The following is a 22,585-nucleotide window of genomic DNA, read 5'->3' as shown; positions in this document are numbered from 1 at the left end:
CCACTCCCCCCCCCCCCCCTTTTACAAAATGCGGCATTAAGATACAAAAAAAAAAATTTCAATAAATAAAAAAAAAAAGTTACATATTTGGTATGTTAACCCCTTTAGGACGCAGCCCGTTTTGGCCTTGTGGACACAGGATTTTTTTCGAATCCGACATGTGTCTCTTTATGTGGTAATAACTTAAATGCTTTTACCTATCCAAACGATTCAGAGATTGTTTTCTCATGACAGGTTGTACTTTGTTAGCGTAAAATTGGTCGATAAATTAAAGGTTTGTAAAAAAAAAAAAAAAATCTTATTTAAATTTAGAAAAATGCAAATTTTAGCATCTACTTTTACAAGATCATACTACCACTCAAAATAGTTACTAGTTAACATTTACCATATAACTACTTTAGGTTCGCATCGTTTTGTTTTTTTCACGTCCTTTTATTTTTCTAGGACGTTACAAGGCTTAGAACTTTAGCAGCAATTTCTCATTTTCCAGAGGCTATTTTTTCAGGGACCAGTTCAGTTCTGAAGTGGCTTTGAGGGCCTTATATATTAGAAAATCCCTATAAATCACCCCATTTTAAATACTGCACCCCTCAAAGTATTCAAAACAGCACTTAGAAAGTATTTTAACCCTTTAGGCGTTTCACAGGAATTAAGGCAAAGTAAAGGTGAAGTTGACAAATTTTTTTTTTTTTTTGCTGAAATTCATTTATAAAGCAGTTTTTTTCTGTAATACAGAAGGTTTTACCAGAGAAATGCAACTCAATATTTATTTCCCAGATTCTGCAGTTTTTAGAAATATCCCACATGTGGCCCTAGTGCTGTTAAGGACTGAAACACCGGCCTCCGAAGCAAAGGAGCATATAGTGGATTTTGGGGCCTCCTTTTTTTAGGACTATATTTTAGGTATCATGTCCGGGTTGAAGAGGTCTTGTGGTGCCTAAATAGTTGAAAACCCCCCAAAAGTGACCCCCTTTTGAAACTACACCCCTCAAGGAATATTTCTAGGGGTATAGTTAGCATTTTTTACCCCACAGGTTCTGTGGAATTAGGCCGTGAAAAAAAAATATCAACATTTTTGTCCACTAAAATGTTTAATTTTCACAAATGATAAGAAAAAGTACCCCAACATTTGTAAAGCAATTTCTCTCTAGTACGGCAATACCCCACATGTCGTCATAAAGGTTTATTAGAAATCAATTAACCCTTTCAGGACTGCTTTTTTTTTGCTTTTTCATTTTTCACTCCCCGCCTTCCAAGAGCCATAACTTTAATTTTTTACATCAATAGAGCGGTGTGAGGGCTTATTTTTTGCGGGAGGAGTTGTAGTTTCTATTAACACCATTTAAAAGTACCATATAATGTAGTGGGCAACTGAACAAAAATTTGCGGGCTGAAATTGTAAAAAACAGATTCTGCCATTTTTGGGGTTTTGTTTTTTTTTTTTTAAACTCGGTTTATTGTAAAAGTACATACAAAAATCATCAGCAAATGGAAACAAAATAATGACATTAACATTAATATTCCTGCATACCATGAATACACATTAGAAACAAGAGTTTGCAATTTACATTTATACATAAAGGCGAGTCATAGGAGACTCCAAATATTCACTGCACGCAGGCAGGTCAATATCTCACTAATTTGTGATTCTGTGGACATACAAGTCGCAGTTATTTACCAGAACCCGGCTCCATTCTCACACCTAGGGCATTAAATACCTGATCAAGTAGATCTCAGATCCCTCCTACTTGAAGTGGTAAGGATTCTCTAAGGTCACCCACGCTGAAGGAGGCAAGAGGTGAGGAGCACCAATCTCCCCAGATTTTCAAGAATTTATATTGACAACCTCTATGTTTATATACTATATTTTCATATGGGAGAATGGCATTGACCAAGCTTTTCCATTGTGACGTATCTGGAAAAGTGTCCCCCATCCATCGGATAGCTATCGCTTTCCTGGCTAAAAACAGGGCTTCTCGCAGGAAGATACCCTCATAGTGTGTCCGGGTCCTCTCTCCCAACAGCCCCAATAAGCATATACCTGGTTCACATGGAATCGGGTTGGTCACAATTGAGGACAGTGTTTGCGTCACTTCTTTCCAGAAATTGGCTATGACTGGGCATAACCACATCATGTGATCAAAGCCAGCCTGATCTTGAGAGCATCTAGGGCATCGTGTGTCAGGTGCCCTTCCCATCCGATATAATCTGATAGGGGTAATATAGCATCTGTGTATGATGTACAATTGCGTCAATTTATTGTTCGCTGCAGGCGAGACCAAGAGATGTGATCCCATGGCCTCCCCCCAGTCCTCACTGGATAGTGTGGGAATAAGACCCCTCCATCCAACCTCAACCGACACTTCAGCGTGAGCGACCCTCTGCGACAGGAGGTAAGTATAAAGGGCAGATACCATCCCCTTTGGTCCCTGTGTTCTCAGAATACCAATGAGTGGAAGTGAAGAAATGGATCTCTGATCTTCCCTGAACTGGGATTGTAAAGCATGCCTAATCTGTACACAACGGAATGCATCTCTCTCAGGGACCCGGAATGTATCCTGTATCTCTCTGGCTGATATCATATGTCCCTCGTCATCTATCAGGTTTTGCACCTGCGTTATACCTACTTCAATCCAAAAATCAGAATCCTGCATCCCCCTAAAATGAGAAAGACCCTGATGAGACCAAAGTGGTAGCTCTGCAACTATGTCCTCCCATCCCAGAACTTTCTTAACATGTGACCAGACCTGCCTGGCTAGTTTAATTATTGGCAAGGAATGCCTAGGGCTATATCCATGCGGCTCCAGTATGGGCCACAAAGAGGGGATCCTCAGAAAATGGGCCAAGTGGAGATCTGCATTAGGCATTGGTTCCTCAGCCACCCATGCCTTAATATATCTTAATTGGCCTGCCAAGTAATACAAGAACACGTCCGGTAGAGCAGCCCCTGCCTGTTCCTTGGGGCGTTGGAGCGTGCCAAGTTTAAGCTTGGGGCGTCTCTCCCCCCCATACAAATGAGGAAAATAAGGAGCATACCAGGTTGAAAAATCGTTTAGGGACCAGGGTGTCCGCGTGTTCTAGGAGGTATAACATTTTGGGCAGCACTATCATCTTAATTAAATTTATTCTTCCTGCAGTCGACACAGGGAGCGCCTTCCATACAGCAAATTTATCTCTCAAATATGTCAACAGGGGATATATATTTAGATCATATGAAGCGCCACTATCCCTAACTATATAGACCCCTAAGTATTTAAAACAGGAAACCACCTGCAGGCCCTGGAACTCCATATCCCACCCACAGTTATCGGGTCTAAGGGGCATAAGAAATGACTTACTCCAATTAATATATAGGCCTGAGAACCGTCCAAACTCTTCCAGTATTGCCATTGCTCTTGGTAAGGAGGCGTTTGGATTAGCCATATACAAAATCATGTCATCGGCATAAAGTCTGATCCGATCCTCCCATGGTCCTATGCGGATACCCTGAAAAGCCGCATCTAGACGGATGCGGATAGCCAGGGGCTCAATGGCCACTGCAAACAGAAGAGGGGACAGGGGGCATCCCTGCCTCGTGCCTCTATGGAGACAAAAGGAAGGAGACAAAATCCCATTAACCAACACCGATGCTTTCGGATCTTTGTATAAGATGTTAATCCATTTAAGGAACCTTTCGCCAAACCCAAATCTGCGAAGGACCTCAAACAAATAAGGCCATTCTACTGAATCAAAGGCCTTAGCCGCGTCCAACGAGGTCAGTGCCCAATCCTGCTGCTCCCACCACCCTATCTGGGTCACCACCTGAGCTCTACGGATATTATCCGATGTTGATTTGCCTGGAATAAAACCGGATTGGTCCGGATGAATAATATCTGTGATAGCGCCACTAAGTCTATTAGCTAAAAGTTTGGTTAGGATTTTATAATCCACATTGAGTAGGGATATCGGGCGGTACGACTCACATTCCTCTGGATTTTTCCCTGGTTTCAAAATGACAACTATAGTGGCCTCTTTCATCGAGACTGGTAATTCACCCTTCTGAAAGGCGTCCTCAAATACATTCAATAACTGGGGATTTAGAGTATCTGCATATTTAATATACACCTCTAGAGGGAGACCATCCGGTCCTGACGCCTTCCCTTTTGTCATAGAGGATAAGCATTCTTCTATCTCCTGTACCGAGAAAGGGGCCTCTAACTTGATTCTGTTCTCCTCTGACAACCCTGGGAAGGTCACCCTATCTAAATAGGAGTTCAATTCCTCCATCGAATACTGCGCCTGCGAAGTGTATAGTTCCCCATAAAAATCTGCAAATCTATTCAGTATGTCTAATGGTGTAGTAGCAGTACCCTGATTTGGTATAGATATACGTAGCACTGGAGGGGACATGGTATTCTGTTTCGCTATTTGTGCAAGCAGCTTACTCGACTGATTACCATGCTCAAAAAAGGATTGTTTAGAGAAGAATATCCTTCTTGCTGCCTTTTCCTTGACTAGAAGCAAGTATTGTCTGCCCGCTGCCAGCCACGCTTCTCTGTTACCCTGGGATGGGTCCCGTACGAAATTATCCTCTAAACCCCTGCATTGTTGTGCTAAATCCATTTCTTGTCTAGCTGAGGAGCGCTTAACATAGGAAATAGAGGATCTCAAGCACCCTCTCAAATACGCTTTCAATGTATCCCACACCAGTGCACTGTTTTGTTCTTGAGAATGCGCTTCTAAAAAGACATCTAGCTGGTCAGGTATTCTGTCACATCCCGTAAACAATTGCAACCAAAATGGGTGTATCTTAAGAGCTCCCCTCCTTCCCTCCGCCCGTTGATGTAACTGTAAAAGAATCGGGCTATGATCCGACACCCCTCTGGGCAAGTGCTCTATAGAGGCCATGCTTGAGAAAATGGCGGGAGATCCCAACACATAGTCAATGCGAGACAGAGCGTTAAACTGCGGGGTATGGCACGTGTATTCCCTTATTCCCAGGTGGCTCACTCTCCATAGATCCAACCATCCTATCTCCTCTATCATAGATGCTAGCGGAGTGGGGCTTGTGGGGTCCCGACCTAGCAGTAAAGCGATCCAACAGAGGGTCTATGGTGAGGTTCAGGTCCCCCATTAGTATAACTCGCGCCTCCTGATAAGTGGATGCGAATGTGATGGCCTCTCTGAGTATACTCATTGAGCCCTGTGGCGGGTTGTACATACCAATTATGACATAAGGGACAGAGTTTACATTAGCATGAACCAGCACATATCTACCATCAGCATCTATTCTTGTATGTAACGCCTCCCAGCGAACATTCCTATGTACTAACAGTGATACTCCCCGCGATGCTGAGGATCTAGTAGCATGTCTCCCCCATTGAATCCAAGATTTACTCAGCATATGCACCTTATCTGCCGTAATATGCGTTTCCTGAAGGCATATAATATGAGGCATGTGCCTCCGTATTATAGAAAAGATCACATTTCTCTTACCCGGCGTTCCCATTCCCCTCACATTCCAGGACATAAATTTAAGTGTCGCCATATCTCTATGTGAAGGCACCCTCCCCCCACAATCAGCGAGCAGTGATAATATGACCCTGTTCCCATGTCATCATGTAGCAGGCATGCAAAACCGTTTTGAACTTTAAACCAGTAACTTTGAACAATTAAGCTCATCAGGAGGCTGCTTAAGCCTACTAGGCATAAAAAATGCAAAGTGCATAAAAACGGGGGAAGTTTCCACTGCTTAGGTTAGTAACACAGAGGAATCAAGTTAAGCAATAGTACCCTTTCAATGGCTTCACCCTTTGTTAAGCTGTATTTCAGCCCTATAAGATTCCATGTTTCCTTCTTTATAACTTAGATAAGCGTGAGGATAATTAATCCAGTTATTTAAACCATAACATTTTACTCCGAAGCCACCTCAATATATCTGCCCCTCTCCCCTTATCTTCTTCAAAGGTTTAGTACATACATATACTCAGTACATCGAGAACACTTCCATGTATATAACCCGTGTGTGTGCGAAATCAAACATCCACTACATAGGGACCCCTCATAAAATGCATATTGCAATCATGTAAACTCACTGTCCCCTTCATATAACACATGGTCTTCAAATCAGCGTCGAGGAGATAGTCCATGTCTGGTGAGCCACTCATCTGCCGCCTCAGGGGTAGTGAAAAACACAGATCTCTCTCCATCCACAACCCTCAGTCGCGCAGGGTACGCCATAGAATATGGAATTTGACGCTCCCGAAGTCGTCTCTTGACGTGCATGTACGAGGCCCTCTGTCGTTGTAGCTCCGGGGAAAAATCCGGGAAAATGGACACCGTCGTGTTCTCCACTCTGATCTCTCCTTTGCGTCTTGCCGCCTGCAGCACCAAATCTCGGTCTTTGCAATTTAGCAATCTCGCCAGCAATGGTCTGGGATTCGCCCCGGGTGGTGGTGGTTTCACTGGCACTCTGTGCGCTCTTTCAACTGCAAAGGCCATTGAAAATACTGTATCCGGAAATAGGTCTTTCAGCCACTTCTCCACAAATTCATCTGGCCTAGGCCCCTCCGACCTTTCAGGGAGGCCTATTATCCTCAGATTATTTCTTCTCAGTCGATTCTCGAGATCATCTGCTTTTTGGCACCACAACTCCACTTTCCCCGACAGGTCTCTCAGCGTGCGCGGTACTGCAGCCGTTACATCTTCCAGGTCCGAAACCCTTGTCTCAACCTGCGTTACTCGGTCTCTCAGATTATGGAGGTCCTGCCGCATCAGACCGACATCCACCTTCACCTCCTCCACCTTCGTTGTTACCGAGGTACGAGTCTCCAGAATCGCCGCCAGGAGCGTCTCCGTCACCTGCTTCAGCGTTAACTCGGGGGGCACCGCTTCCCCTGCCTCAGCGAGTGCAGCAGGCCGTCTCTCCTGAACATGCGCCGACGAGGACTGCTCACCCCGGGCGCCATCTTGTCCCGAGTTCCTGGCGAACTCTCAGTTTTTCCACCGCTCCCGATGTCTTGGAGGGTCCCATATTGTGCCGAGTGGGTTTCCTACCCTTCTTTCTCAACAGGTAAGGAATTTTGGCTGAAATACTTTCTCCACAGGATGAAATACAGGGTTCAGCACACAGAGCTAAGGTTCAGTGCGACCGCTCACATCCGCGCCTGGCCACGCCCCCTGGGCTTTTGTTTTTAAGTCTTTGTTTTAGGTAAAAATGACAAATTCGCTTTGTTCTGCGTTTCAAAACGATTACGGTGATACCAAATTTATATAGTTTTTTTTATATTTTACTACTTTTACAAAGAAAAGACGCTTTGTTAAAAAAATAAAAAAACAATATTGTTTTGTATCACCACATTCTGAGAGGCGTAACTATTTTTTGGTCGATCGAGCGGTCTGGGGGCTTATTTTTGCCGGGACGAGCTGTAGCTTTTATTGGTACATACAACTTCTTGATCACTTTTCATTACATTTTTTTTTTTTTAGAGCCAAGGTGACCAAAAAAAACAGATTGTCGTTTTAAATTCTTTATTTCTTACGGTGTTCACCGTGCGCAATAAATTAAGTTTTACTTTATTCTGCGGGTCGATACGATTACGGTGATACCAGATGTATATCTTTAGGTTTTGCAGCATTTGCACAATAAATTTACTTTATATAATAATTTATTTTCGGTGTCACTATATTCTGAGAGCCATAACTATTTTTTAGGGAGGTCTTGATTTTTGCGGGACGGGTGTTCGTTTTTATTGTTACTATTTTTGGGGTACATGTGATTTTTTGATCACTTTTTATTCTATGTCTTTGGTGGGGTGGTGACCAAAAAAAAATAGCGATGCATCGATTTTCATGTATTTTGTTTGTGGTGTTCACCATGCGGGAAAATATCAGTTTTATAGATTGGGTTGTTACGAACGCAGCGTTACCAAATATGTGTACTTTTAACGTTTTTCATTTTCCTATAATAGACTTATTATAGGAAAAAGCAACTTTTATAAAACATTTTTATTAACTTCATTTTTTTCTTTTTACACTGTTATAGCAGCAATCAGAGCTGCAAGTAAAAAAATGCACTACCTAGGTAGTGTAATGTATTCCAACTGTCAGTGTGACGTCACAGTCACTGACCGTAAGAATACGAGGACCAGCCAGAGGCTGGTCACCATAGGCTTCCATAAATTGAGGACCCGGAGGCAGTTGTCTAGCCTCCTGATGCCATCACAAGCATCAGCAACCCCAACGATTGCATGGGGGCTGCCCATGTGCTACAGACCCCCTAAATGCAGCAATCGCTGCATTTAATTGGTTAACTCAAAAAATCAGCGGCAAAGGACTGCTGGACGGCACGAGTGGAGTGTCCGCTATCGCCGACAGTGTGCACTAGAAACAACTCTAACTATACGTCCTCGTGTAGGAAGTAAACTTCCACGACGACATAGTTACGGACTGGTGCGGATAGGGGGTTATAAAAAAAAAATAAAAAAAAAAATAAGTGTTTACTGTTTAATAGTAGTAAAACTTACAAAAATCTATATAAATTTGGTATCGTTGTAATCGAAACAACCTGCAGAATCAAGTTATTGCATGGTTTATACCACAGCATAAATTTAGGACGCAAAAAAGTGGCGAAATTGTTTTCATCTACCACCCCCCCCCCCCAAAGTTTAATAAATTCTATGTACCCCAAAATGGTGCCACTAAAGATACAACTTGTCCTGCAAAAAAACAAAACCTTATACAGCTATGTTGATGCAAAAATAAAAATAAAGTTATAGGTGTTTGAATGGGAATGGAAAAGCGTAAATAGCATGGTCATTAAGGCCTAAAATGGGCTGGTCACTAAAGGGTTAAATTTCTAGACAAAGAATGAATACTGCCAACTTCCGCCCCAAACAGATACTCCGGCATTTACAGGACTACATACAAAAGTTAGGGTATGTGCACACACACTAATTACGTCCGTAATTGACGGACGTATTTCGGCCGCAAGTCCCGGACCGAACACAGTGCAGGGTGCTGGGCTCCTAGCATCATAGTTATGTACGATGCTAGGAGTCCCTGCCTCTCCGTGGAACTACTGTCCCGTACTGAAAACATGATTACAGTACGGGACAGTTGTCCTGCAGCGAGGCAGAGACTCCTAGCATCGTACATAAGTATGATGCTAGGAGCCAGGCTCCCTGCACTGTGGTCGGTCCGGGACTTGCGGCCGAAATACGTCCGTCAATTACAGACGTAATTAGTGTGTGTGCACATACCCTTACAGTGGAAAAAGCTGTATGAGCGAGTTTATTTTCTGCAGGACAAGTCAGCCCTTATTCACACGACAGGGTTTCCCGGCTGGGTGACGGCCGTTCATAAAACGGCCGTCACCCGGCTGCAGTAGGAACAATAGACCCCTAATGGGGCTATTCACACGACTAATTTTTTGACGGCCCGGGAAACCTGGCCGTCAAAAAATGGGACAAGTCCTATTTTCGGCCGTTTACCCGGCCCCCATAGAAGTCTATGGGGCCGGGTAATACACGGCCATCACCGGAATGTGTCCCGAGTGATGGCCATGTATTCAGTCGCTCGCTCCCTCCTCACAGCACAGAGTGCATGTGAGGAGGAGGAGTTCATGCCATTCGGTGGCTGTACGCTGGAGGTAAGTTTATACACTGTGTGGCAGGGCCGGGGTGTACAGCAGCTGGAAGGGAGCACTGCGGTGGCTCCCTTCCCCTGCTTGTTTTAAAAGCGCCCTGGCCCGGCGACACCTTCCATGGCCAATGGCGCCGCTAGCAGCTGCTGCTACTACTACTGTAGCGACGCCACTATAGCAGAGCGGGGAGGTATCTCCCTGCTCTGCTATGTGCTAGCCCCACTTTAGCTCCCTGAAGGAGCGGAATCCCAGTGTGTTCGGGGATTCTGCTCCTGGACAGAGCGCTTGATGTCTGTCCATATCTGGGCAGTGACATGAGGGGAAACTCCTGAAGCAGAATCCCCGAACACTCTGTGACCGGAGATTCCACACCAGGCGAAGCCAGTAACGTTTCTGTGTCCATAAATGGACACAGACAGGGGCTTTTCCTGAAGTGGAATCACGGCCACATGGAGATTCCCCTTCAGGAGTTGCCCCTGATGTCACTGTCCAGATATGCCCGGCGCGGATGCAAAACGGACGGGAAAAACGGCCGATTTTAATCGGCCGACACTCGGACGGGACCCTGTCGTGTGAATAAGGCATTATACAGTTTAATGTACAGAAAAAGAAAAAAAAAAAAAAGTTAGTATCCTGCCATCACTAACCATTTTAGAGGCAGAGCATTTAAAGCATAGGAAAAACACATAAAATATTTCTATATAAAACAAAAAAAAACACAAACAAACCAGTCTCAGAATCACTTGGATAAGTAAAAGCATTCTAGAGTTATTACCACATAAGGTGACACGTCAGACTTGAAGAATGGGGCTGTCCTAAGAGCCAAAATAGGCTGCATCCTTAAGGGGTTAACATATTAGTTCGGCATCTTTAGTGCGAGAGGTTCACTTTAAAACGTTTTAAGATGTACCTTAAAGCCTTGTTGTACTTTTTTATTGCCATGTCCCAGTTCTGAGATTTGAAGAAATTATTGCCAATATTCTTGACATCTTCTGCTATACGGACAATCTTTTCAACCTGTTAAAATATGGACATTGCCTTTATGCAAGAATTACTACAAGACCGTTCTACATTTCAAAGCAGTCAACTTAGTCACTGAAGTGTTAAAACCTTGGTGCAAATAGCTTCTTACAACTTTTAGGAAACTAAAGCATACAATATTTTAAACTTTTCATAAAGTATGAGTGGAATGTATTAAGTGCTTACATCATTTAATTCAACATCAGAGTCCTCTGGGAAGTCAGGATGGGTGTCTCCAGAGCCATCCAGAGGAGCAATGACCCCCTCGTCTCCATCCTTCAGCTCTCCACACTCCACGATTGCACACAACTATATGGAAACCAAAAGCATGTTAAAGACTGCATGAAAGACATTACAACTTCCACAGCCAAAAAATTACCAAATACTTCGAGAAGCTCCACCTTTAACCTCCTTATTAGTAGAAGTATGTAAAAAGATGGAGATCTGGAATAGACTTTGCCGTTTCTAAACGGTTCTATAATGAGCTGCAGTTTGTCAAGGTGACAGGCACAGTCCTCACTTTCCTTCTGTGAGCCCAGCCGCTGCTCACATACCACACAGATGTGGTGGTAGTAGCACATTCTGTGAGCCTAGCCGCTGCTCACATACCGCACAGGTGTGGTGGTAGTAGCACATTCTGTGAGCCTAGCCGCTGCTCACATACCGCACAGGTGTGGTGGTAGTAGCACATTCTGTGAGCCTAGCCGCTGCTCACATACCGCACAGGTGTGGTGGTAGTAGCACATTCTGTGAGCCTAGCCGCTGCTCACATACCAGACAGGTGTGGTGGTAGTAGCACATTCTGTGAGCCTAGCCGCTGCTCACATACCGCACAGGTGTGGTGGTAGTAGCACATTCTGTGAGCCTAGCCGCTGCTCACATACCAGACAGGTGTGGTGGTAGTAGCACATTCTGTGAGCCCAGCCGCTGCTCACATACCGCACAGGTGTGGTGGTAGTAGCACATTCTGTGAGCCTAGCCGCTGCTCACATACCGCACAGGTGTGGTGGTAGTAGCACATTCTGTGAGCCTAGCCGCTGCTCACATACCGCACAGGTGTGGTGGTAGTAGCACATTGTGAGCCTAGCCGCTGCTCACATACCGCACAGGTGTGGCGGTAGTAGCACATTCTGTGAGCCTAGCCGCTGCTCACATACCGCACAGGTGTGGCGGTAGTAGCACATTCTGTGAGCCTAGCCGCTGCTCACATACCGCACAGGTGTGGCGGTAGTAGCACATTCTGTGAGCCTAGCCGCTGCTCACATACCGCACAGGTGTGGTGGCAGTAGCACATTCTGTGAGCCTAGCCGCTGCTCACATACCGCACAGGTGTGGCGGTAGTAGCACATTCTGTGAGCCTAGCCGCTGCTCACATACCGCACAGGTGTGGTGGTAGTAGCACATTCTGTGAGCCTAGCCGCTGCTCACATACCGCACAGGTGTGGTGGTAGTAGCACATTCTTTGATATAGCATTTAGCTCTACTGAGCATATGCAAGCAGAGCCATCTAGCAGTACTCTTCAAGTTTCACATCCAAAAAGGCAGTGAAAGCTGCCACTTAACAGGTTCCCGACCGCTGGCCGTAAATATACGGCCAGCGGTCAGGGTCTCTAAAGTCCGGCGTATAGTATATATACGGCCGCACTTCAGAGACTGTGCACGCGCGATCGCGTGCACACAGCTCTAAGCCCTGGCTGTTGCTAACAGCCATGGGCACTGGGCAGAATGTCAGGGGTCAATCTTTTGGCCCCTGAACATGTGATCGCTGTGACAACCAATCACAGCGATCACATGCATTTCTGCATAGAAAACAGTGTGCACGCGATCGCGTGCACACAGCCCTGTGCCCTCGCTGTTACCAACAGCTCTGGGCACTGGGCAGAGTATCAGGGACCAATCTGATGGTCCCTGATCATGTGGTCGCTGTGAAAACCTATCACAGCGACCACATTTGTTTTATTTTGACTTTTCTGGCAGTAAATCTCCTGCCTCTTTTCTTCTCCTCAAACATTGTTTCAGTTTGAGGAGAAGGAGACTCGGGAGAATTGCTGCCAGAAGAATACAGTGAAAAAAAATACAGTTACACTAAAACATTCTCTGTATAGATAGAAAATCTATCTATCTATACAATCTATCTATCCATCTATCTTTTTTTCTATCTATCTACCTTTCTTTCTTTTATTCTATTAGAATAGGCAGGTAGGGAGTATATAATTATATATATATCCACATATATATAATATATATAGCAATAGCGGTTTATTTTTTTGTTAGCGGTAGTGTAGATATATATAGCAGTTAGTTTGTGTGTTTTATAAAAATAAAAAATTTGTTTAGCTAGTGTTAGTGTTAGTTACGTTATAGCGAGGAAGTTGTTTAGCGCCGAGGAGGCATACGCCATGCTGTGGTCTGAGTCGGAGACCGCATCAGAGATGGCATCCGAGATGGAACCTGTTTTAGGTAGTGACGATGACAGCGTCACTTCAGGTTCATCTTCAGGGGACGTTGTCCCTGATGCAGTCGAAACTGCAGAACATGAAAGCGCAGGGCCAAGTAGCGCTGTAGCACGGGACAGCCTGGTCCCTCCAGTCCAGGCTCTTGTATGGGCACCTGCCCCATCTTTTGGGCCTAGAATCCACGGATTTACGGCCACTCCTGGCATAACCGTGGACAATACAAATTTTGTCCAAATGGATTACTTCCATTTATTTATAACGGACGACATCCTAAATCAGATTGTCCACGAAACAAATTTATATGCCACGCAATATATAAGGCAGAAACCTTCATCCACCCATGCCAGAGATTGGACGCCCACCAATTTGCAGGAATTAAAAATTTTTTTGGGGCTCACCCTAAATATGGGTATTGTCAAAAAGCCCTCCATTAGGTCTTACTGGTCAACAAGACCCGCCCAAGCCACCCCAGTATATTCTGCAGTAATGCCCAGGTCTCGTTATGACAATAATGAGGTTCCTCCACTTCAATGACAACGCACAGGCCCCCCCAAGTACCGATGCAAACCGGGATCGGTTGTTCAAAATAAGACCGCTAATAAATTCCCTGAATAATTTATTTCTGCAACTCTACACCCCTGAGCAGAATGTAAGTGTGGACGAATCCCTCCTCAACTTTCATGGCAGACTTAGCTTTCGCCAATATCTACCATCCAAAAGGGCAAGATATGGCGTTAAGCTCTACAAATTGTGTGAAAGCGGGTCAGGATATACCACCGCCTTCAGGATTTATGAAGGGCGGGACCGCACAATAAATGTTCCTGGATGCCCCCCTGATCTTTCCACCAGCAGTAAGAGTGTGTGGGAGATAATGCAGCCTCTGCTTCACAAGGGGTACCACCTGTACTGTGATAATTTTTATTCCAGTGTGCCCCTGTTTAGGCATTTGCATGCTGCAAGGACTGGGGCATGTGGTACCATGCGCAAAAACAGAATTGGTTTTCCACAGCAATTAGTGGGGAAGCGCATGGTAAAGGGGGATTCCTGTGCTTATGCATCTGAAGAATTGCTGGCGGTCAAGTTCAGGGATCGCAAAGATGTGTATGTGCTAAGCACGATTCATACCGCAGGAACAGTGGCAGTGAGGGAAAGAGGGACAACATCGGACAAGCACAAACCAGTGAGCGTGTCCGAATATAACAAGTACATGGGGGGGTGGATTTAAGCGACCAGGTTTTACAGCCCTATTTAGTAAAACGCAAAACTAAAACCTGGTACAAAAAAGTGGCCATTTATTTGTTACAGGTGGCCATCCACAACTCATTTGTGCTCTATAAAAAAAACAGAGGCAGAGACACATACCTGGATTTCCAGGAAAAAATTATTGAAGGCCTCATTTTTGATGTTCAGGACACCCGAGAATGCCCCCAGTCTGAGGATGTCACGCGACTGACTGAAAGACACTTCATCAGTCGGATTCCCCCAACAGCAACCAGAAGCAACCCCCAGAAAAAGTGCCGCGTCTGAAGAAAAGACGGGCACCGCAAAGATTCCCGATATTTCTGTCCCTCATGTCCCTCGCAACCAGGCCTGTGCATTGAGCCATGTTTTAAAAAATACCACACTGTTCTGAATTATTAGATTTTAGTTAATTTGTTGAAAATATATTTGCCCTACATTACGTTTTTATTTTTCCCCTGATTTTACTCCAAGGGTGAGGGAGGGAATGGGTGGGTGGGGGGTGGATGTCATGTTTGATGTTTTCTAAAGTTCATCTGCTGGAGAGCTCCATTTGCATTAACCTGCAATTTCTTATTTTAGAAAACCCCAAAAAATTAATTCCCATTATACCCCTAGATGAATATTTTGGGATTTCTGCTTCAAGAGCAGATATTTTGGAAGTGTTATAGAAACTCTGTTGAGTTTTGTAAAACCAGCTTTGAAAAAAAGCGATTTGTGAAATAATCTTCTTCTATCCTCCGCCCTCCTACATCTCTATGTGATAAATAAGGCCACATATTTGGTATCCCTATGCACGGGAGAAGTGGCAGAATGTGAACGGAGATTAATTTTGACCGTGGTCTAAGCCGTGTGTGAAAAATGCTGGTATAAACTGACGCATTTGCTAAAAAATTGCTAATTTTATTTTGATCCATCTTATTCAAGAAACTTTCAGAAGAAAACTGGACTGTCTAAAAATATGATAAACCCCTTGAAGGAAACCTTGTGGGGTCTACTTGTGTGAATGAAGTCATTTATGGGGTGATTCTAATCTTTCAGCAGCATTAGGCCCCCCAGAAAACAGTATGCGGCTCTAAAATCAAATGCAGAATTCCTGGACCAAAAAGCCTCCTTTTATGCCAAGCCCTGGCACATGCCCGCACAGTGAATAAGGCTCACATATTTGGTATCCCCATGCACGGGAGAAGTGGAAGAATGTGAAAGGAGATTAATTTTGGCCGTGGTTCATACCGTGTGTGAAAAATGCTAGCATAAACCGACGCAATTGTTAAATTCTTGCATTTTTTTCCAATTTTGCCCACTTTAGTGAAAAAAAAAAAAATGATATATACTGACAAATGCCACTAAAACAAAGCCCTATCTGTCCTTTAAAAAGAGTGTAAAATTCAAAGATGAACTTTATTCACCTGCTGAGTTATAGTCATCTAAAGAAGCGCATAGCAAAATTGTGAAATTTGCTCTGGTCATTTAGCTGTAAAACAGCCTAGTCCTTAACCGGTTAAAGAGGCTCTGTCACCAGATTTTGCAGCCCCTATCTGCTATTGCAGCAGATAGGCGCTGCAATGTAGATTACAGTAACGTTTTTATTTTTAAAAAACGAGCATTTTTGGCCAAGTTATGACCATTTTCGTATTTATGCAAATGAGGCTTGCAAAAGTACAACTGGGCGTGTTGAAAAGTAAAAGTACAAGTGGGCGTGTATTATGTGCGTACATCGGGGCGTGTTTACTACTTTTACTAGCTGGGCGTTGTGTATAGAAGTATCATCCACTTCTCTTCACAACACCCAGCTTCTGGCAGTGCAGATCTGTGACGTCACTCACAGGTCCTGCATCGTGTCGGCACCAGAGGCTACAGTTGATTCTGCAGCAGCATCGGCGTTTGCAGGTAAGTAGCTACATCGACTTACCTGCAAACGCCGATGCTGCTGCAGAATCAACTGTAGCCTCTGGTGCCGACACGATGCAGGACCTGTGAGTGACGTCACAGTGCTGCACTGCCAGAAGCTGGGCGTTGTGAAGAGAAGTGGATGATACTTCTATACACAACGCCCAGCTCGTAAAAGTAGTTAACACGCCCCGATGTACGCACATAATACACGCCCAGTTGTACTTTTACTTTTCAACACGCCCAGTTGTACTTTTGCAAGCCTCATTTGCATAAATACGAAAATGGTCATAACTTGGCCAAAAATGCTCGTTTTTTAAAAATAAAAACGTTACTGTAATCTACATTGCAGCGCCGATCTGCTGCAATAGCAGATAGGGGTTGCAAAATCTGGTGACAGAGCCTCTAACTCACTAGATAAAGATACAACACGGCTCACATGATTTTGGCTACATTTAAGGCTCTTTTACACTTGCAGATTATCGGGCAGACGAGCGTTCATAGAATTGCCCTGTGTAAACAGGGCAGCGATTAGCAGTTAAAACGAGCAAGCGCTCCACCATCTGCTAGTCGTATAGTTTTAAAAAATAAATAAAAATTAGTGGTTTACAGCCCATTTCTCTGTGTAAACAGGGAGACGTGCTGCCGACATGAGAATACTGGATGGGGACGAGCGATTGGAGTAACGGCTACTCGTCCCCATTAATAGCTCCGTGTGACAAGAGCAAATGAGTGCCGATCAACGATGTCTCGTTGATCGGCGCTCGCTACATTGGCCTATTGCCAACCGATGTAAAAGGCCCTTTAGACGAGCTGGTCAGATTTGCGACAATGTAGGACATGCAGTGAGTTCCACGCAACGGACAATGCGTGAAAACTCGCACATGTTTAGCTCCATTGAAATGAGTGGGTCTGTGTGCGGTCAGTTATTTCAATGCACACGGACAAGTATTACGCTCATCTGAATAAGCCCTTAGGGCTCGTCTACACAGTGTAATTGCTACATATTTTCAGTCCTGAATTGGACGGAAAATATGCAGAATACAGCAGCAGCAAAGTGGGTGAGATTAAACAAATCTCATCCACACGCTGCGTAAATATTCAGAGCAGAAATTGACCTGCGGTGCGTATTTTTTGGACCGCCAATTTCTGCTCCAGAAAGTGGACTGAACTGCTGCTTTTTTCAGTGGAAATATCTCCATCTACGTGAAAAACACAACAAAATCTGCACCATTTTCTGAAGTGAAAAAATGCAGGAAATGGTGTTTTTTGCCGCAGCGGAATGTCTGCTACTTGCAACAGAATTGCTGCAGAAATTTTCTGCAGGAATTCCGCTACGTGTCGACGGGCCCTAACATGTCTGGGCTCTCCCCTCTCCTGCCCTGAGTGTTTGCAGCTGGTTCTCTCCCTTCAACAATTATATATAGCTGGGCTCAGATTCTATACACAAAACACCTTACATGAGTTCTGTAGTGTCTGCTAGAGAGGAGGCAGAATCAGCGATACTGAACGATCTGCCTTTGCAAATTATGACTAGAAAGAGTTAAAGCCAAAAGGAGTGCGGCCTCACAGCTTAGTATCGCAATACGTGAATTATCGGTATTGAAGCGTTTTGAGGGTGCACGGCATCGAAAGAGTCTCGATAGGTCGATGCATCGTGAAGCCATACTGAGCAAAATAAATCAGTAGCAGCTGAACAAGCTCTCATAATTTGGTACAATGTATCAGTCTGTAGTCCAGGCTGTTTAGCACACAGAGCATTGCCTACACTGGTTGCAATTGTACCACCCATTTTCACCCAAGGGTAGGACTAGGTATATATGTGTTTTCAGCCCGTGAATGCAAACAAGAGTTCTTACTCACTCCAAGCAAACCAATATCTTGAAATAAGCAAGAAATTGACACAAACCTATTAGAAAGTTGTAGAACTTAATTTATACAGCGATAAAGCTTTATTTACATAACCCTTTAAAGAGGATCTGTCACCAGATTTTACACTTCAGACTGCATACATTAAATAGATCTGAGACCAGATTAAGATGGTTTACTTGTAGAAAAAAAATTCCATGCCAAAATGGATTCTAGATTTTCCTACCAAATATTAAATGAGCATTTTGAGAAGTATATGCATGACGTAATCTCAATCTCTACCCACCTAGCGCTGACAAGCTCTTATCAGTGTCCTCCTTCCCCGCACCAAGCTGAAATCTCACACATACTCCATACAAGCTGCCGTCTCCCCAGCTTTGAAGTAATATAAAGCTGTAGATTGAGTTAGAAGCTGTAAAACTGCTGCTGGAATACAGACACTGCAGAACCAGGGAAGCTGCAGATTGTATAAGCATGTGCGAGATTTCAGTATGTTGCGGGGGAGGAGGGACACCGATCAGAGGTGGTGTAGATTGAGATTACATCATGCATATACTTGTTCTCATAAAATGCTCATTTTAATTTAAGGCAGAAAAACTTTGAAGATCCATGCCCGCATGGCTGTATAATCCTTTCTCAAAGTAGGTATACCAACCTTATCAGGTCTAATAATGTACGCAGGTTGTATTGTGAACTACAGGAACGGATCCTCTTAAAAGTTCCCATAATTGGTTTACTCAGTGAACACGGCTGATTTGGGATTTACGGTCTACCACATGGACAATCCCTCTGAAGAAGACGTGCAGGTGGCACATTAGAGTGGGGGGGGGGGGGGGGTTGGGGCTGCCAACTGACCATCTATATTGAGTGTAAGTGCTGTTACTCTCCTTCAGTGTTTCTAATGGACAGGACTCTGCAGCGGATGTGCCACCTGCACACCACAAGAATGGCCTCAGAATGCCCTCACCTAAAATAGTTTCATAAGAATTACTCCTGTGTGTACATTTTTTTTTTGTTAAACTACAGAGAAGTTGACAAGCATTAAACCACTTACCTTGGAAGGTATTTCCCCCTTAACTTCCACATTTTCCAGCATTTTTACAATGCCATATCCTTTTAGAACTTGACCAAATACCACATGTTTTCCATCTAAATGGGGTGTGGGGACAGTTGTGATGAAGAACTGAGAACCATTAGTATTTGGACCAGCATTGGCCATACTCAGCAGGCCTTCCCGGTCATGCTGATGGGGGAAAAAAAAAAAAAAAAAAAAGGAAATAAAATTAGCGCATTTTATGTAGAACACACATCAGATATGAAAAATTCTTAGCGGCCCATTGTCTTGATTGTAAAACAATTGAAAACAAAAAAAAACACACTAGTTGGCATCATTGCATGCTACCTATGCGGCTAAACGCAACAGGTCACTGAGTATCCACCAGCCTAAATGCTACTGGCACTACATCATGACTGACTTTTATATCTCCAGCCATTGAGCGGAGACGAGTGATTCAATGGCACCATGGTACTTAAAGGGAATGTGTCGCTAGAATTTTTTTTTTTCTTGAGTTAAACAATTTGTGTTTGCACAGTTCATTTTTTATTTTTTCACCAGTCACGAATTATTATAAATTAGACTCTAATTTATAACATTTTCATGTGCTAGCCACTAGAGGGAGCAGTTCCCAAAATTGCAGCTTGGTCACTTTGGTAAAGCAACCTCTGATTTATGCTGCAAATTTGGGGTGGACGCACTCTCCTCTAGTGTCCTCACACAATCCCCCCTCCCTTCTGGCTAGTGAATGTCTTCAAACCTCCTACACTGTGTGCCACCATTTTCTGAGCGACTGCACAGTGCTAGGAGGATTAGATACAGCGCTCAGCAGACCGTATCACACAAACATAATACACACATCATGCACGAACATAAATTACTTGCTCCTGCCGCCGCCTCTGCTCCTCTTCGTTGAACATATGGCCGGAAGTAGTCATCTAAGGCTGGATTCACACGAGCAAATTACGTCCGTAATGGACGTAACGTATTTCGGCCGCAAGTCCCGGACCGAACAACCTGCAGGTAGCCGGGCTCCTAGCATCATAGTTCTCTATGACGCTAGGTGTCACTGCCTCGGTGCGGGACAACTGTCCCATAATGAAAACATGATTACGGTGCGGAAAAGTTGTCCCGCAGTGACACCCTGCGTCATAGATAACTATGATGCTAGGAGCCCGGCTCCCTGCAGGGTGTTCGGTCCGGGACTTGCGGCTGAAATACGTTCCGTCCTTTACGGACGTAATGTGCTTGTGTGAATCCAGCCTTACTGACCGGCAGCGGCTTCCGGTCCACATGAAAACGGCGCCAGATTTAGCTCTGGGAACGAGCTTTGTTTTGATCTGTGTGGGAGCGGTGCATGCGGCTCCCGTTCACATTCTCTATGGGATTGTATGTGCCGTATAACATCTCTGTATATGTCGTTAATGGACACATACAGAAATGAATACAAAAATGGCAGCTCCCATAGAGAAGTAAAAGAACGGTAAAAAGTAGAACATGAGAACAAATAAATAAAATTTATGTTATCATATAAAAAGCAATATAATAAAAAAATCATGACACCTTCCCTTTAACTTTAAAGAGATAGGGCACTTATAATGTGGTGACAATCTCCTACACAAGATCGGCGCTGTAATGTAGGCGACAGCAGGGCTTTTTATTTAGAAAAACTATCTATTTTCACCACATTAGGAGAGATTTTAGCTTTATGCTAATTAGCTTCTTAATGCCCAAGTGGGCATGTTTTTACCTTAGGCCAAGTGGGCGTTGCACAGAGGAGTGTATGATGCTGACCAATCAGCGTCATGCACTTCTCTACATTAATTTAGACAGCGCATAGTGACACTGGGTTGTTCACGATGTTCTGTCTTATACTGACATATTAACGTTTCTGAAGTGTTTTTAGACAGTGACTAGACATTCCTTCCAGCCAGGACGGGATGTCTATTCACAATCCCTGCACTTCGTTAACGTTTGCAAATCCGACATGGCCGCCGCAAACCATTCCTGCTAAAAGTGATCTCCAAAAGCCAAATAGCGCTCTTTCCCTTCTAAGCCCTGCCGTGTGTCCAAAAAGCCATTTATGACCACATGTGGGGTATTGTTTTACTCAGGAGAAATTGCTTTACAAATGTTGCGGCGCTTTTTCTCCTTTAGTCCTTGTGGAAATGAGAAAAAAAAATTAGCTAAACCTATGTTTTTCTTTGAAAAACACTAGATTTTCATTTTCACGGCCTACTTTCAATAATTTCTGAATAAAACCTGTGCAGTCAAAATGCTAACTATACCCCTAGATAATTTCCTTGAGGTGTGTAGTTTCCCAAATGGGGTCACTTTTGGGGGATTTCCACTGTTTCGGCACAAGAACCCTTCAAACCTGACATGGTGGATAAAATATATTCTAATAAAAAAAGGCCCCAAAATCCACTAGGTGCTCTTTCGTTTCTGAGGCCGGTGTTACAGTCCATTAGCACACTGGGGCCACATGTGAGACTTTTAAAAACTGCAGAATCTGGGCAATATTCAGTTGCATTTTTCTCGTAAAACTTTGCGTTACCAAAAAAAAAAAAATAGATTAACCCCTTAACGCACCAGTACGTTCTGCATTGAAGTGCTTTAAGGCACCGTGACGTACCACTGCGTCCTGGCTAAAAACGGTCACCCTGTCAAAGGACAAGGTGACAGAACTGTGCCGTCAACTGTTTATGACAGTTGATCGGCACAGTAAGACGGCAGGGGACTATTCACAGCGGTCTCCTGCCGGCGATCGCTGTGATTGGTCAGTCAAAGCAGACTGACCAATCACAGCTTGATGACGTGTGTATGTGATGGCGCTGGCTCAGAAGCTGAGCCAGCGCTATCACCTCCTGTAATTAGCTGTCCGACGCCCCTCTGCAACGGCCAGGACCGGAGCTAGGCTCCGATCCGGCCGATTAACCCCTTAGATGCAGCTTTGACTGCATCTAAGTGATTAGATCGTACCCTATGGTTGCTAATGACAACCATCGGCACCCGTGGGTGTTCAGATAGGCTACGGTTGCCATAGCAACTAACAATCGCTTCCTAGTACGAAAGCCTATTAGGCCCCGCCGGGAGGCGAAGCAGAATAGGCTTGCTGTCAGTGAATAGCTGACAGCTCTAATACACAGCACTATGTAGGAAAGTGCAGTGTATTAGAACAGCGATCAGGGCTTCATGCCTTCAAGTTCCCTAGTGGGACAAAAGAAAAAGTTACAAGTTAATAAAAAAAGTTGTAAAAAAAAAAATAATATAAGTTTCATGTTAAAAAAAACACTATAAACAGCCTTTTTTCCTATAATAAGTATTTTTATTATAGGAAAAAAAAAAAAAAAAAACACATATGTGGTATCCCCGCGCCCATAACGACCCAAACTATAAAAATAATCACGCTATTTTACCCATACGGTGAACACC

At 44.1% G+C, this 22,585-nt stretch overlaps 1 protein-coding gene across 1 annotated transcript in view; it reads right to left on the bottom strand.

The window, feature by feature from the left end:
• PPID (peptidylprolyl isomerase D) overlaps positions 1 to 22,585 on the bottom strand; it is a 51,864-nt gene that overhangs the window by 10,985 nt on the left and 18,294 nt on the right. The window contains exons 4-6 of the mRNA XM_075860298.1: positions 19,151 to 19,339; positions 10,829 to 10,951; positions 10,533 to 10,639 (exon numbers count right to left, since the gene is read on the bottom strand). Of these exons, the coding sequence (XP_075716413.1) occupies positions 10,533 to 10,639; positions 10,829 to 10,951; positions 19,151 to 19,339 (419 nt within the window). The remainder of the gene's footprint in view (positions 1 to 10,532; positions 10,640 to 10,828; positions 10,952 to 19,150; positions 19,340 to 22,585) is intronic.

Source organism: Rhinoderma darwinii, chromosome 1 (assembly GCF_050947455.1).
Source record: "Rhinoderma darwinii isolate aRhiDar2 chromosome 1, aRhiDar2.hap1, whole genome shotgun sequence".
NCBI classification, from domain to species: domain Eukaryota; kingdom Metazoa; phylum Chordata; class Amphibia; order Anura; family Rhinodermatidae; genus Rhinoderma; species Rhinoderma darwinii.
Note: the sequence above shows the minus strand (reverse complement) of the source record. Positions and strands in the feature narration are given on the sequence as shown.